Source organism: Symphodus melops (genome assembly GCF_947650265.1).
Source record: "Symphodus melops genome assembly, chromosome: 2".
NCBI lineage: Eukaryota > Metazoa > Chordata > Actinopteri > Labriformes > Labridae > Symphodus > Symphodus melops.
In genome coordinates, this window is record NC_136692.1 from 10,892,554 (window position 1) to 10,908,940 (window position 16,387).

Genomic DNA, 16,387 nt, shown 5'->3' on the forward strand with positions numbered 1-16,387 from the left:
CTGCCATTCATCTTGGGACTGTGTAAATGGTGTGTGTCATTGCTTCACATCATGTTCAGGTGAAGAGCTAAAGTAACAGGATGTTGCACTTCCTCACCCTCCTCACACCCCCAATGAAACATAGCACCCACAAAAGATTTGATGCACCAAAGGTTTTTCGGTAGAATGATTGTAGTGCTTGTAAGAAATAAAAACATAATGGAGACTGGACTTCTAGCCAAGAGTGAGCCTGTTTAAGTTTTGTTGAACAACAGCCACAAATTCAAGACAACATGAGATGAAATTATCTACAATGTTTTTGACCAGCAACCAGCAAGTAAACACCAAAGGTGTCATGTAGTGACATTGAGTTTTTCCTATTCTGAAAGTCAGAGTGTATTTGTGACTACAAAAGTGCATCAAGAGTATCCCCCTCCAAAAATATCTGTCAACTTAACATTCGCCACTTACAGTACTGTACCCCAAATAAGTAAGCTGAATGTCCCAAATTATTAATTTTTAGTTTTTAATTGTGTGTGACTTTAAATCAATGTGTGGAGAAACCTCAAAGCTTTAACATTTATAGATCAGCCATTAGCTTACTTCTCGGTTGAGCTTTTCTTAAGTTGTATTGGTGAGTCAGGGTTTTGTTTTAAACAGGGAATATAAAACAAATGACCGGAGGGAAAAAAAACAACAACTTTTTACATTAAAATCAAATTATTTCTTCAAGATTTAAGAAAAAACATTCAACTGCTTTTAAAATATGCTTCACTATTTTTGAGCTATAAGACAGCGCTTGATTTGTAGTATTATCAGTAAACACTCCTTAAAAGTGTTATGAATAATGTGACATTTCTCCTTCGCTTAAGTGTCACGGCGACTCTGTTTTAAGATACAGTACCGTAAACTATCAACAACCCCACACACACATGCACACACTTGGTGTAGTACCTTTTAACAGATTTTGTCACTCTCTCTACAGTATGGTTGTTCCGTTTCTGGCCCCTCTCCAGTTTAATCGCTGAGGGGAAATCACCCCTTGAAACACTTGTGACTGTTTGGCCCTGATTTAATATTGCATGATATGAGCGTGCTACTTTGTTATCAGAAACAAAACAAAAAAACATACCTTCACAGCAGAGCTGGTCTAATACAGTCCACACATGGGAGCTCTAAAAGACAATGCCAGACCCAAGAGAATAAAACTTAAGAACGTGGGACATGTACCATATCTCATATCTGGTATTCTACTGAGTTTTCATATTCCACTTTGGGGCAGTATCCAACACTCTTGTCCCCCAGACTAATAAAAAATAACAGCTTGAGTCTTTGGCCCCAAGATTCTAAGTTATCATCTCGATACAACTCTACAACCAGGGGCAGATGCAGGGGTTAACCAGAGGGGGCCCTGGCCAGCCTTGAAATCAACAACGCTCGAAACCTCCCTCAAAAATCCTTATAAGACTGGCTATTTGTCAAATGTTAAATAAAACGATATGGACTGAGTTGCAACAGGTGCTCCTAAATAAATGGCTTTGCATTCCAGTAAAGCGCGTTTTCTGTATTCAGTTCTTTAAATTGTGATGTTATAAAAATATATTATATGATAATGTTTAGATGCTGAAAAGATACAAAAAAAGCAGTTTTACACCTGAGGGTTTACTGTCAAGTAAGGCAGTCAAGTTAGTGATGCTATATAGCAAAATCCAGCAGCTGATGAATGTTGTCTCACGGCAACATTAAAAAAAAAAAGAAAAGTTTTATCTTTCAATCAAATTACAAAACCGCTCGACCTGTCAAAAAGGCAATCCTAAAAGCTGTTGGAGCAGTATCCGCATTACACCTGAATAAGAAGCTTCTCCGTGGTGGTCCTGAAATACCACAAGGCACATGTGTCACCACAGCGAGTGGGTGTAATCATACTAGAATGAATCAAGAATTTAAGGCATGTCAGCTACATTCACAATAAGCAGGATAACATCCTCCTCCAGCAGTAACCTGAAACAAACCCAATGCAGGAGGCAGCTTCTCCTCACAGGTCGCAAAGAAAAAAATGTTCAAAACTACACAGTTTATGAAACTGAAACAGGAAACCTTTTGCTATATCAGAAAAAGACATACTGTAGAATAGAGGTGTACAAAGATGGCAGGTGAGACCTTTCACTAATACTCTCATGGCGGCCAGTTTCCTGCTGTTGGAAGCTGAAATGCTGTTATTACAGGGATAATGTTTAACTGCTTTGTTCCTGTTTTTTCATCCAATAAACATTTGGATTCTGACACATAACGATTATGTCACGCTTTCTCTTCATCAGACAGAAAACACAAAAGTGGAAAGTGAAAATCCGTGAGGCGTTGGACCATGTTTCAAGATATAACTGCAATTCTTTTGACACAATTGCTACCTGCCCTTGCCAAGAGGCAGCAACCTCCAGTAATGCCTATCACCATTGTTGGAATGTATCCATCAAGGTGACCTGCATCTACAGTAAGTCAGAATTAGGAAAGTTGGTTTAATGTTATAGCAATGTGGTACTTCAATGCATGCTTCAATACATTTTGACCATTCCTTACATTTGTTGTGGTTTATGGAAAGATAAGAGGGAAATTAGACACATTTATTTGAAAGACAATGAAATGCTTTAAGATTTTAGGATTCTCTCGTAAGCTTCAGAACCAATAATTAAGAGGAGGAATTATTTTTAAAAACCCAGATTTGGGCATTATTTTTTCCTGATTAAATTGTCACATTTCAAGCGACATCTGTTTCGATATGATTAATGTGAATGAGCCTGTGGGACCTGGTGCTTGTATGGTTTTCCTGTTGTTGTTGTTTTTTATTATTGTGTTACAGTTGTATTGTTTAATGCCTTACATACATGAACGGTTTAAAGGACCAATATGTAAGATATCTGATGAATGAAATCATAAAAGGGCCTTACTATACGATCAGACATTACTCATTTGAAACACTGCGTGACAGAATTACATATTGCTCTGTTAAGAAGTTTAATAAAGTTCATGTCATGAAACAAAAAATTAAGAGAGCCTGCTTGATTTGAATTATGTAATTCATACTGATTTAGCATCAAAATAAGTAAGATTGAGCTTTACCAGTGATTTTAGTAGACAGCGAGGGTGATGGATAAAATAAATAATTCATTCCGCGTAGTAGCACTTGAAAAAATGCTTCAAGTGCAGGAATAGATGAGAAGTTAATGCAGTGTCTTCCTTTAGTGTTCACATGGCAGGAGAGCATTGTATTGGAGCAGACTCTTTTTTCAAGTTCAAGTTTAACAAGTGCAATATACGTAGTGAAAATGTAAGCTCTGATCTATTGTATTAGTACCCTACATGACTTTTATCCTAGTGTAAGATTACACAGATAATTGAATCAGTACAACAATGACAATTGACAACAAGAACTGACCGGATAAACCTGAATCATGACCTACATTACATTTTCCTGCTGCCCTTCCTTTGTTACCTTAATGTCAGCATCATTACAACAAACTGCAACGAAACCAAAAAAGTTGTCTGTGAGCACACCTGTGTGTCGTTTGACAAACAACAGATTCATTATTGTGTGGTTATGTAATAACTTGTCAGAACAACATGACAGTACGTTGTTTTTTCAGTTTCTTTCACGTTCTCCGTAAAGCAGGTCCAGCATCTGAGTTTGGTTGTGAATAAAAGACTACTGCTACGTACTGCTGAAGAGTCAGAACCCCCCCCAAAAGCTCCAGACTGTCTCCCTTTCAGAGTAGAGTTAATCAGGCAGCTACAGTCAAGTCAGAGGAAGGCAAAGAAACAAAAAGCAGACAGTGAACAGTGGAATGTGTGCTTGTGCCAGGTACAGTAAACTCTGCAGGCAGAACAGTCAGAGTACTTTGCATCGAGTACTTAGTTCATGAAATCATATCCCATCAACTTGTTTCTGTAAAGGCCAGGTTCCATTACTCTTAATCATATGCATAGTCATATGACCAACAACCCACCCGCAATTCATTTGAAGAAGAAAAAAATGGCTGCCACACTCCATCTCTGTAGTCATCTCAAAAATGATGTTTTGTAGACATTTCTTTGGACAGTTAAGTCAATTGACAAAATCTATGGAAAAATCTGTTCTAGTGTGACTATTGGCAAGAGAAATGCAACAAATCTTGGACCACTTGTCAACCAAGAAATAATAATAATCAGCTTTTTGGAGGATCGATTCCTGTTTGTGAACAATTTTTGATAAAAGAAAAGTCCTAATTGTCTGATTCCAGTTTCTCAGACGAGAACATTTTCTGCGTTCTTTGCTCAGCGATGACGGTAAACTTGTTATCATTTGATGTTATTAGAACAAGGGAGACATTTGGGATTGCCAGCACAGGCCATGGAGATACTGTGACATTTTTTAGACAGACAAAGCAAACAACATACTTTCATTGAAAAAAAAGAATTGACAAGTTAATCAGGAATAAAAAAAGAAATCTATCGCAGTCCTGATGCGGATAATTAAAAATGAGATTACATTATTTAATTGTTAAAAGCTGTCTGAACACAAGCCGTCCTTCAAGAAAAGTGCCAGGAGAAAATGTTCAGTAATTGGGATACGTTTTTGAAAAACACAAATGCTTTATAATTACAGACTCTTACAGATTTCACAGACCCAATCGTGTTGGTTAATATATATCTAATTCTTGATATTTCTACAAGTCAGTATATATTTATACAGTATATGTATGTTCAGAATCAAACATTGTCTGTCCTCAAGATTTTCAATTCCTGTTCCAACAGAGCAGAGTAAAACAAAGGTTCCCCTCTATATAAATGAATCTACTCAAAACACAGCCAACAGTTTTCCTCTGGAGCGTAAAAGTATTTTAAGGGCTGTTCATGGTGATTATACTGAGTAACAGAGATATCAGTTGGACATCCTAACTCCACAAACAACATTTCTTTCATTTCCATTGTATTGGAGTCAGAAGTCTGAGATAGACATCTCAAAACCTTGACAAGAAAAGGCAAAACTAACTGCACGACGAGACACAACCTGAGGGAAGTAACAAAAACATTTTTCTGTTTCTGTGTGTTTGTGTGTGTGTGTGTGTGTGTGTGTGTGTGTGTGTGTGTGTGTGTGTGTGTGTGTGTAATATGAGTAAGCTGACCTTCCCATCAATTATTATTTTTCTTCTCTCTTTTGCTGAAAACAGAAAACACATTACACTTCCTGACAAACACCTTTACCCCTCTTCAGCGTCATTGAAAGATCTGATCCCTACAAACAGGTCCAGGATGAAAAACTATATTTTTCTTTGAGCTGTCACCTGCTCATTGATGCCTCCTTTCACGTGCTGGGTCAGTGTGTCATGGGCTACTGTTACGATACAAACATGGTCTGACTGACAGGGCCTCTATGTTACCATCATTTAAGGATTACAATAAATGCTTGCATATGAAAACTTTGGTTTCTCTGAGCAAAAAATGGGGAGATGGCCATTCAAACAAAATTGGTCACAAGATATATTTTGCAATTTTGAAAAACAAAAAAAAAACGTTGGCGAGGATCTGATCATATATGTACAGAGTTATAGTACATACTATACAAAAAGCAGCTGATAAAAAGATGGACTTTATGATGGAACGCACTGCAAACTGTATAACTTGTGTAAGCTGTGTCTGAGTATTTAATAGAGAACAGTTTGTTGTGCTTCCCATGCTCTTGAAAGAAGAGTTGATTTAAAAGCAAAATCAATTTAGATAAAGCTAAATATTAATGTATTTGCATATTCAATAATTAAAAATACTATCTATGAAACAACATCAACTGCGAGCAGCAGAGCAAATAGTGTAGATGCATTAAGCAAACAAACAAAAACAATCTAATTACTTCAAAAATATCAATCAGGGTCACTGAAGTTAAACGCACAAATAAGAAAAAGTGGAATTGATTCTTTCCTTCTTTTACATGAAGCTCATCTCACCGGTTTTGTAAAGAAGTGTTGAACAAAGCGATGAATGTTTTGCGTCATGACTCAGGACAGCGTTTTTCTAAATCTCGGGTCCTGCTGACATGTTTCTGGATGCACGCTGAATCTGTGTGTGTTTGTGTGTTTGTGAGAGAATTAAAGTGTTACGTAAAAGGACCCCGAACAACCCCCCTCTTTCCAACACACACACACACACACACGCGCGCGCACGCGCGTGCACGTAACTTTATTTTAGCCAACTATGCATGACCTACTTTGGAAACCTTTCATGCTTAACAATTAACATTTTTTGAAGCGTCTTCCTTTATGGCATCCCTTCCATGGAGGAAGCAAAAAGACAAACACTGGGTTTTAAACGTAAGCACTTTGGCGCGAACACTTAGGCAAGCTCTAATTAAACATGAATGATAAAGACATGGCTTGTTTGCTCAGTCAAGTATATCAGGATACAAGAGGAAGACGATCATTTGTCGAGAGAGCCAGGATTGGCTTCTCTCTGCATCATCCTAACCAAATAATAAAAAATAGATCTCATTGACTTTTTATAGCTCTGGATGAATAATGTCCAACTAATAAATTAGACATCTGCCTGCATTTAGCTCAACAAACACTTCTTTTTTTATTTATGCCCAGAGTGATGTAGGCTCTTATGATTAGTTTATCTCTGTAATTTGTCTTTTAATATGAACATAATTCTTTGTAGTCACTCTGTATTACTGGTACCAGCATGTTGCTTTTTTATCTCAGATGACTTTGCAAATCCTCCACACAAAAACTTAGCAACAAAACAATGACTCATGGCATTTTTAAAATCACTTGTGAGAGATCGTTAAGACTATTTTCATACTTGTAAAACTAAGTGGTCCGTAATACAAAAGCCTGCAATTCAGCTACAGTATGTCACATGACAGCATGCTACAAAAATCAGGGCATTCATTCTTGAACATAAGCTACTATACTGTACAATGCTTTTTGTTTTCTGCTTCCTTTTCTACCTATTTTCTAATGACCTCAACAACAGAAGGGAATGTCAGCAGTAGGTAGAAGCTAGTAGCTCTGCAGCTGTAGCTCCGGCCTGGTGGAAATCTGGCCCTCTGTCACCAGACTGCGCTTCAGAAGGAAAGTTCAAATGAGGACAAACAAGCATTCAAATCCCAGAAGTCCAGGCCGGTAGTAACCACACTTTTTATTGGGGTGTCAAGTCCGGCCTAGAATGTGTGCTGTTGTTGTTACTGTTGGCGGCCGGGTTGTGTGTATGTGCGTATGTGTATGGTTGTGTGGCTCTGCGTAGGAGGAGTAGAGTGGAGACTTTAAATGCTTTTTTTTTCTTCCGATCATTGTGCCACACAGTATCATCTTGGCTCCTTTAAAAAGCTCACATCCACTGCAGGCATTTACTCCCACACTGTAGTAGCACAAGGTAAGAAACATCCATTCATAAAGCTTGAGAAGAAAGCTGGCTCTCACTGTGCCCTTGTGGCTCAACATGATATGATAACATTGTTGGATATTTAGATGGACTGTCACCTTTTAGCTAAATGTCAAGAAAAACCCACTGGAAAATAATATTTGAGTTTTGGTGGTATTTAACAGAGCTACTGAAGCGAAACCAAAATTGCCCCAAAAACCAAAATCATGGTAGTGAGACTTTTCTTTAGCACTTAAGCAGTGACCTTTACTTTTCAGAATAGTTCTTGTGGTCAGTGGAACATCCAGTTAACACATAACTGTGATATTATCACCTCATTCTAAGTTATTGTGGTGACTTTGTTTGCTGAAATTGCTTTTTTTTTTTACAATGGTTTTAGCTCGGTTTTGCTCTCTACCACCTTCCACCTAAGGGAACTATTTAGTTTAAATATCTTGAAAATATTTTTGATTCTATGCTCCACAGTGTTTAGTATCATATAATTTAATTCATCCATGTTTGATGGAATGCGGGTACAGTTAGCTGTTTTTTTAAAGGCTGTTAACAAAGATGAGTTTATATTGATCAGAAAACCACAATTATAAAACATAAACATGCAGACGTAGGGATACACAGTATGAAGTTGGGTTTTTTCTTACATGTAGTGAATTAAAAGTATATTTTCCCATTCTTTGGTTGTGGAACTGGCTCACGGCAGTAGACTCTTTTGAGTATATTTGAGTGTTCACCAAAACTGGCAACCCTTCATTAAAACAGTTGTTAAATGAGTCTGCCATTAACAGGGACACAAGTCCAGTCAATGATTCTGTGTTCAAGTTGAGGATGTCAATGGCATAATTAACCATTATCTGGGAAGCTTCTCAAGATGAAAATGAGATGTATTAGACTGTAAAAAGTTGTTTGCAGTGTCAAATCAATCAGATCAACTAAACAGTATATGCACAATCTAAACATGATAACACCCTCTAACTTAAAGAAGAAAAAAAACATCAGCACCATAAATGTCATTCTCTGCAACAGTACCAAGTCTTCACCTTGCAGCCGAGGTCTAAAACACCTCACATGGAGCTTCATCTTCCCCTGGCATGTGTAGTTTGAAGGATAAATTCTGATATTTTAAGAATAACAGACTGTGGAAATTCAGCCTCTCTTACACAGCCTCAGCCTCCAATACACCCACACCACCGAGTAACTGGCTGCCCAGAAGACAGAAAAGAACTGGATCCTTGTGGGATCTATGTATTAATATTTTCTTTTCCATTCACTAGTTTTAATCATTTTTCTGTAGATGTTAATCTGTTTACATGCATTCAGAACTACCAGCCTGTTTTAAAGAAAAGGTTTAAGAAAGTGCTATTGTGATTAAAATGTGTTTTCAAAGCTCAAAACTGTCTCTATGGTCCAGAGTGTCAGATTTCTTTCTTTCTTTTTTTTTAAACTGATTCATGGTTTTGAATGCTATGACTATCACACTGACTTTTTTTTATTCTTGGGCTCAATGTTAGAACATGACTGATTTCTGCATTAAGGAACAAGCCAATTTATTTCTCTAAATGTTAGACTGGACTGCTGCACTGAAAGACATGTTTGAAATGCCTGTAGGAGCCCACTGACACCAGATTTAAGATATTCTCACTATATTTCAGAGCATGTAGATTTCCATATACTGTAAAAAAAAAAGTTACTCTTTGAACATTTTAACATTTAACGTTTTCTATTCTATTTTCTATCAATTTTAATGCCCAATTCTATGATTAAAATAATGCTTGCTATAGATTTTAATCCATCAGCTGCTGGGTATTTACACATTTAGGGTGCACTCACACCAGACAAAGTTGTCCTGCACAGTGCTGAAGCACGATTGCCCCCCTGTGTGAGCGCGTCCTTAGGCAGTGATTCCCAAAAGGAGATGGGAAGGAGGGGGCCTGGCTAGGCTTAAAATAACAATGCACAGTTTTTCACTGCTAGCAACGCACATTTTATGAGAGGACTTGAAGGTTAACGTAACAATGAATCCTGAATCCATGAATTCCTCTTTAAAAAGCTCCTTGTTACTTTGTTGTCACACACTAAAGTTGCTTTTCTCTACTTTTGGCAGTGATTGTTTGTGAAGACGAATTCTGAAAATATAGACGTTTGTATGCAAAGAGCGTGACTGAGTGTGATTAGTGAACATTAGTATATGTTGATATGTATGGTGAGGGTATAATAAGGCAACTTCCCTGTGTACTTCTCTTTAAATGTATTCTTTTTTTTTTTTCATTGATTCTTGGCTGAGATCAACTTTTCTGAGAAGCCTTCAATGGACTGTCAATTCTCTTAAAGGGTTTTTAATCACTGTGAAAAGCATGACCTTTTTCACCCTATGTCCTCTCAAACCAGCACACTGGTCTGGATTAATGAAAAAAGCTCTTTTGAAACACATATTGAAATGAAATGAAAAAAAATCCAATAAATACATATTTTCTTTATAAACGTGGTTAGCGTTCTGCACTTAAAAATGTAAAAAATGTCCTCTATGTTGAAAACATGACAACTTCAACCCTCAACCGGTTGACCCCAATTTATTCATTAAGTGTGGATAAGTCACAACCTATAAGCAGCATTATTTTTATCAATGTACAGTATAATTAAATAAAAGAAAAAAAATGATTCATTGCATTTGCAAAATATTAAAAGGTTAACTCTTTTTGTACATTGCTTAAGATAAATGGTAATTCTCAATCGTTCCTGCATAAGTGAGTCAGTTTAAAATACTTACAAAGGGAGCTTACAAAAAAATTATTTAATTTTTAAGCAAATAATTCTATATGAAAAGAGTAAAATAATAAAAATACTTGTTACTATAATGTGGCCCCTACTGGGCACAATTAAACTTTATTTAATTTAAACTCTACAGTATATGCAAAAATGCAAAGAATGAATACACATGCTTAAGGTATAAAATCACTTCTCTGTCAGATTATTTTGTCTGCTGTGTAGACTGCTGAACCCCACCATTCCCCAACACCTTCACCTTTATTATCCTTTCACAACCCAAACACAAGCTGCTGCCCGCTTCTCAGTCAGGAACCCATAATGCACTGGGAGCCCCTGTGCGTGCCTGGTGTTGGGCTTTAATTGGATATTAGTATCCAGCAGTGTCTGAATTAATCAAATCATTTCCATCCATTAATTTAGTGGAGGAACATACAATTAAAGCCTTATTAGTGTGCTCTCAGGAGTATGCCTTTTCATCCCTCTGTAGAACATTGAGAGTTGGCCAGAGTCCAGTCTAAAGCTTTCTGCCCGCTCCAATCTGGACCTTCCTCATGAAGGGCACACTGTGGTGTGGATCTGCAGAAACTGGCTGCAGGGAAAAAGGTCAGACTATATACTTGGGTGCCACTTCTCTAGAAACTATAAATATAGCAAAAAAATTTAATGACAAAATTTCTAAATGGAAAAAAAAACATTGTTGTTTTTAATGTTTTAAGCCTGTACCATTTGTCAGATTATAATTATTAGGTCAGGGAGCTGACAAGTTTTAGAGTAATTCTATTGGTTTAACATGAATGAGAAAAACCAGCAGGAAAATGCCCAGAATAGGATGAAAAGAGATTCTCAGATTTAGGCAGTCAGCAAGCATAATCCAGCACACTAATGTAGGTCATTTGATCAAAATTTCCATATTTATATTTTTCATACAAAGCACATTTGGTTAATATAAAACCACCGTGAAAATCTTTTCAAATGTTCTTCAGAAGAGATAATAGTGCACTACTTGTAGTAAAAAAAAAAAAAAATTAAAAAAAAGTAAGAAACTTGAAACAATCTTGAAGAATCCTAATTAGATCACATACAATGCTCCATTCTGGACACAGAGTTAGTCAAAGTATTCAGTTTAAATCACATCATATACATACAACAATTATAGTTAGTTTTCTTCTCCCTCCTCTCTTGCCGATTTGAGCGAGAACGTTTTTGCGCAAAGTAATCCAGACTGCTCAGATGAGCAGCCATTTTTAATTAAAACCATTTACAGAGGAAACCAATGTGAGAAAAAAAAAGAGCCGAGGGATTTTACACTCTGTCATCCAAGGCTTCAGCGGATCAAAGAGTTCTAGTTGTGCTTTTTAATGGTTACGTAACATTTTTTGCCATGAAATATTGGGCCCTGGTACAATGTAGTCGGTCCATAGCTCCAAAGTGCCACAGATTTCCTGCAGTGCATTTTCAGATTTCAGCCAGGATATAATATTCCTGTTCATATACTGTATCTTAGTATGGATGCCGAACAATACAATACAACTAGTGCAAGAGGACAGTAAAAATAGGCACCCCTAATTAAATGTAGAATTCTTGGGTTCTTCCTAAAACTGTGTGTGTGTGTGTGTGTGTGTGTGTGTGTGTGTGTGTGTGTGTGTGTGTGTGTGTGTGTGTGTGTGTGTGTGTGTGTGTGTGTGTGTGTGTGCGTGTGCGTGTGAGAAAGAGACAGCATGTGTGCATTAGTTTTATGTATGTTTGTGTTTTTCTGCCTTCCTTGCTGCTTGGCTAGCTGCCTTGTGGCCCACCTCTTACTGTCATCCTGTCTGACATTAGGGCTAAGCTGGATCTCATTAGGACCAAGGTGGCAGTGATCCCGTCAACATCGCTTTGGCTCCTGCCATATGGGTCGCCTCCAAGGTAACGGGGCTGTATCAGTCTCCTCAAGCCTTGCTCTAGCGCGCACACACATAGACAGGACACACAGATGGAGTACACACTCTCTAGATGAGTGTGTAGTGTTACGTAAAAAACTGTATGAACATGTCAAACAGAAAAGATATCAAATATACTGATGATAAGACAATCAGGTCAGGACGACACACACACACACTGACTCACTGTCCTTTATGTGTTTCTTTTTGATATACAAAATGACTTTAGATGGATTGTGTTTTTAATATAATTAGGTAAAAAAGTGAGTGATCATATCAGACGACCTACGCTATAGTAACAAATGAATGGATATCAATTTTAAGTGCATCTTTTAATAATGAAGTTAATATTGACGCAAAAAAAAACCTTATCAATGTGTATGTTTTGTATTGTACTTATTTATAATATAAATAAAATGTTTGCGGTCATGTGAATATACAATAATATTACTGAACTTTTTATACCTTCATACTTGTCCATGAAAACTTAAAAATGAAAAAAAAAAAAAGAAAGAAAATTCTTGAGCAACAAGTGAAAATCTTCAAAAGTTAGTTATGACAAATTCAATCAAAAAGTTACAATCGAATGCAACGGTAAAAGTAAATCAACATACCAGCAGCAGCTCAAACAACTCTCACGGCCATTAAAGTAACAGGAAGTCCTATAAGGCTTTTTTTTTAATACCTCTTTGTACCAGTTTATAAACCCCTCTTTTGTTACCTGCATTTAATACTTCTGTTTTTAACAATGGTACCAAGTGTTTCCTGGTCAATATAATGACATTTTTATTTTCTCTTATTAATCGTGCTGTTGATAATTTACTTCCCTCAGCTTCACATACCACTAGGACACCAGAATACAGTGGACATGAAACAACTGTGTCAAAGTTGCACTTTTCCAGATTGGCAGCTATTTTAGATTTTCACCTCTTAAGCGTGTTTGTTTAGTCTCAGCCCCCAAACTCACAAAGCAACTGTTTATTTCATCAGTTTGGCAACAAAAGCATGTGATCAATCATTCATAATTTATGACGCTGCCAATGGCTCATGGCCCATAAAAACAGATATTTTCATTACACAAGGTCTTCACCAGACCTCCTGATAACAGACCATTACATTTAGTTGTTGTACATACACACAGGAGTATGATAAGAGGTAAACTTTGCCTCTGTGTTACAGTAGAGCACAGGGCAATGCTAGCAGATAGATGTTGTGATCACATGCTACTATAACAATGACCTGGACAGCGTTCTTTAATTCCTGTTACCCCGGCCAGCATCCCGCTGCCTCTCCCAAGCCCTGCTGTTGTTTTTATTTTTGTACCATTCAAAGCAAACGCCCTAAATCCCTTGTGAAATATGAGACTCACTGAAAAAAAAAAACGACCCTTTACCTATCTGATCCAGTAGACAGACACAACATTATAGAAGCGGAGTGACATTTGTTGGGAAAAAAAAAAAACATAATTTGAGAAAAATAAAAATGTCCTGTCATTTTAGAGTTACGGTTCATTATGTTACTTTGAAAAAAAAAAAGAAAACATTCAAAGCCAGCTATCTGAAGGAGAATCACTGGAACACACTCAGGTTTAAGAGAAATGTTAACTCTTCTTACCTTGACATGCCGTCTGTGATGCAGTTCTGCCCTGGGTATCCTTCACCTCTGCCTGACAGAGACCCCTGTGACATGCCCGGCCGAGTTTTCCATGACTCCATTAATGCTGTTACAGGCGAAATAAGATTCAACAAAGGGTTGGACTGGTCCCTCACATCATGACGTGTGAAAGCCATTGTTCCTTGCGCTCCAATCTGGTAATGGAATGAATGTCCACCAGAATTAACTCCAACAATGGCTGATGTGGGCATGCTTTCTTGGTAATAGCTGCCATCAGTGGTCTCCTGCTTAACCCCTTTGGATAGGACGTTGTTGGAGAACACTTCGGGCTCATAGGACCCATTCATGGAGGAGACAGGTGGTCCTAAGATACCAGAAAGGCTGTACTCGTCAATGTTATTCCTCAGAGACAAATAGGTGGTCTCAGATGCAGGAAAGAGACCAAGGGATGGTGACTGCTCGCCGTACGGTTGTTGGTTCATACATCCCTCATTATGGTCTGGCTCACTCTTAATCTGTGTGATAAAAGGTGTGCTACTTGAGTTACATTTAGAGCTGCCCAAACACATGCTCCTAAAGTCAGTTCCTGGCTCATTCTTTATATACTTAACCATGCCCATCTGGTCTAAGCCCACATTGAACACCTCCCCGTCTACCATCTCTACTTTAGGGAATTCAAAATGTTTGAAGTCTGTGTCTCTGGTCAGACTGGCTGCTTCAGGGCTGTTGGTGTCATTCTGCACCAAACCAAGCCCACTAGCAGGACTGGATACTGGAAACCCAGCAGAGGAGGGGTTCTGAGGGCTGCTGACCGCCATGTTGCTTCCTGTAGCCGGACTGGAGATGGACGGCCTTACTGGGTTACAGCTGTTTGCTGTACTGGTGCAGCCACCGCCTGTTGGGCTTGAGACGGAGGACCTGATGTTACAAGTGGTGCTGCAGGACGGAGGTGATCGCACGCTACTCATGCTCTGAGGGCTGGACATGGGTGACCTCATGACATTGAGTGGGCTAGTAAGCGGTGGTGAACCCACTGTGCTAGACTCTACAGGGCTACATGTTGCTGAATTCCTGCGCTTGATGTTGGCAAGAGTTGCGGCACAGGACGTCTGGCTTACAGGACTATTAACGGACGAGCACACTGGTCCAAAACATGTAGGGGGGCTGGTGGTTGATGACACCAAGTTGTTGCCAGGGCTAGAGATTGAACTGGAGGTCTGGGGGCTGCAGGAGAGAGATGAAGCCAGCAATGACACTGAACTAATCTGAGTTCCAGTGGGGCATTCTCTAGGAGTGGTGTTTGGCTGTGGAAAACCAAAAGGCTTTAACTTGGGGCTCTTTGTGGAACCACACTGGGTCTCTTCTAGAGGCCGTCCACATGCTGGATACATCTTTCCAGGGCTAGTGCCACCCCCGTGCTGGCTAAAGGCAAAGTCCGCCTCCCTGGCTGCATTCATATACAGGCCCATTGACTCAGCCACAGTCTTGGAAAGCTCCTTGGAGTCCATTTCCTGCTTATGACCATGGAGAGAGTTGTTGAAGTGTGGGAGAACAAATGGCTGGTTCTGGCTGAGCCGGAGCATTGGCTGCTCCTGTTTTTTTATGTTGTTGTCTTTGCAGTCAGTAGCTGGACTTCCAGCAGGGCAGCTCACATTGACTATGTCCATCAAGATGTCGCTGCTGGTCAAACCTGAATCCTCTGTGTTGCAGCAGTGCTCCATACTGCCAGGGACCTGTGACCATTTGTTCTCTGTGTCGCTTCCCTCAAAGAAACTTTGGTATCTCTTGGTCTCCATTGCTGGCTCATCGAGTCACCTGGATATAAAAGGAAAATAAATTTTAAAAAACAAAAATTAAAAAAATTACATTCTGGCAAAGATTATAGGTTTCATGCAAGACTAAATGATTTATTAGGGAATATGCAAATAAGCCTAAAATCCTGAATGTAAATAAAGTATCTGATTTTCAATACAAAACCAGTATGTTCTGTTATGTGGCTAAAAAACCTGATGAGGCAAAGGAAAAGGGTTTGTGAAGAAGTAGAGAAATTGTATCAAGTAACACAGATTTGAACTGTTTTAATTTTGATTAAAGTAGCCCATAATGACCTACTTACACATAGCGCCAAAACAAACGTACATTATTCTGTGGTAACACTATGTTTAATCTGGGAAAAATTCCAAAGTCAGTCTGTGCAGTATTTCCTCTCTCAGTCATACAGATGATATAGGGCTCCTTATCTCTGCACGACATTAGATGTACAGTCTGATAACTTTGAGGAAAACGGCACTGCAAGGGTTAAGGTATCTACGTGACGTCGTCTGGGTTTAGATTCCCACCTCTGCTGTGCTTCTATTGGACAGTACAGCCAGAAATCCACCAGCTTTCCATAGATTGGTCGAAAAACTGTCACTTAATAGTTATTGCTCTTGCAGCCACAACATAGCTGCGACACAACTTGAAATGTTGATTGAATAGCAGTCTCGGCCGTGTTATGAGCAACAGCATTACTGGCAGTTAATCAACATTTGATAATGTTTATTATAGGCTATCAATAATGCATCGCTTTAGGTGCTGTTTAAATATTTGCTTTGCATGCACCGCTGCACTCTTTAAAGAGCTCGCAGCTCTGAAGATGCAAACATAAACACTTAAAGTTATTTTGTGTTGCTTGCAGAACATGTTGTGCTAATTTATGTGCAGAT

At 38.5% G+C, this 16,387-nt stretch overlaps 1 protein-coding gene across 2 annotated transcripts in view; it reads right to left on the reverse strand.

The window, feature by feature from the left end:
• Nucleotides 1-16,387, reverse strand: part of nr3c2 (nuclear receptor subfamily 3, group C, member 2) — a 69,616-nt gene that overhangs the window by 52,239 nt on the left and 990 nt on the right. For both annotated transcript variants that reach the window (XM_079338236.1, XM_079338237.1), the window contains exon 2: nucleotides 13,683-15,497. In XM_079338236.1, the coding sequence (XP_079194362.1) occupies nucleotides 13,683-15,478 (1,796 nt within the window). In that variant the 5' untranslated portion in view covers nucleotides 15,479-15,497. The remainder of the gene's footprint in view (nucleotides 1-13,682; nucleotides 15,498-16,387) is intronic.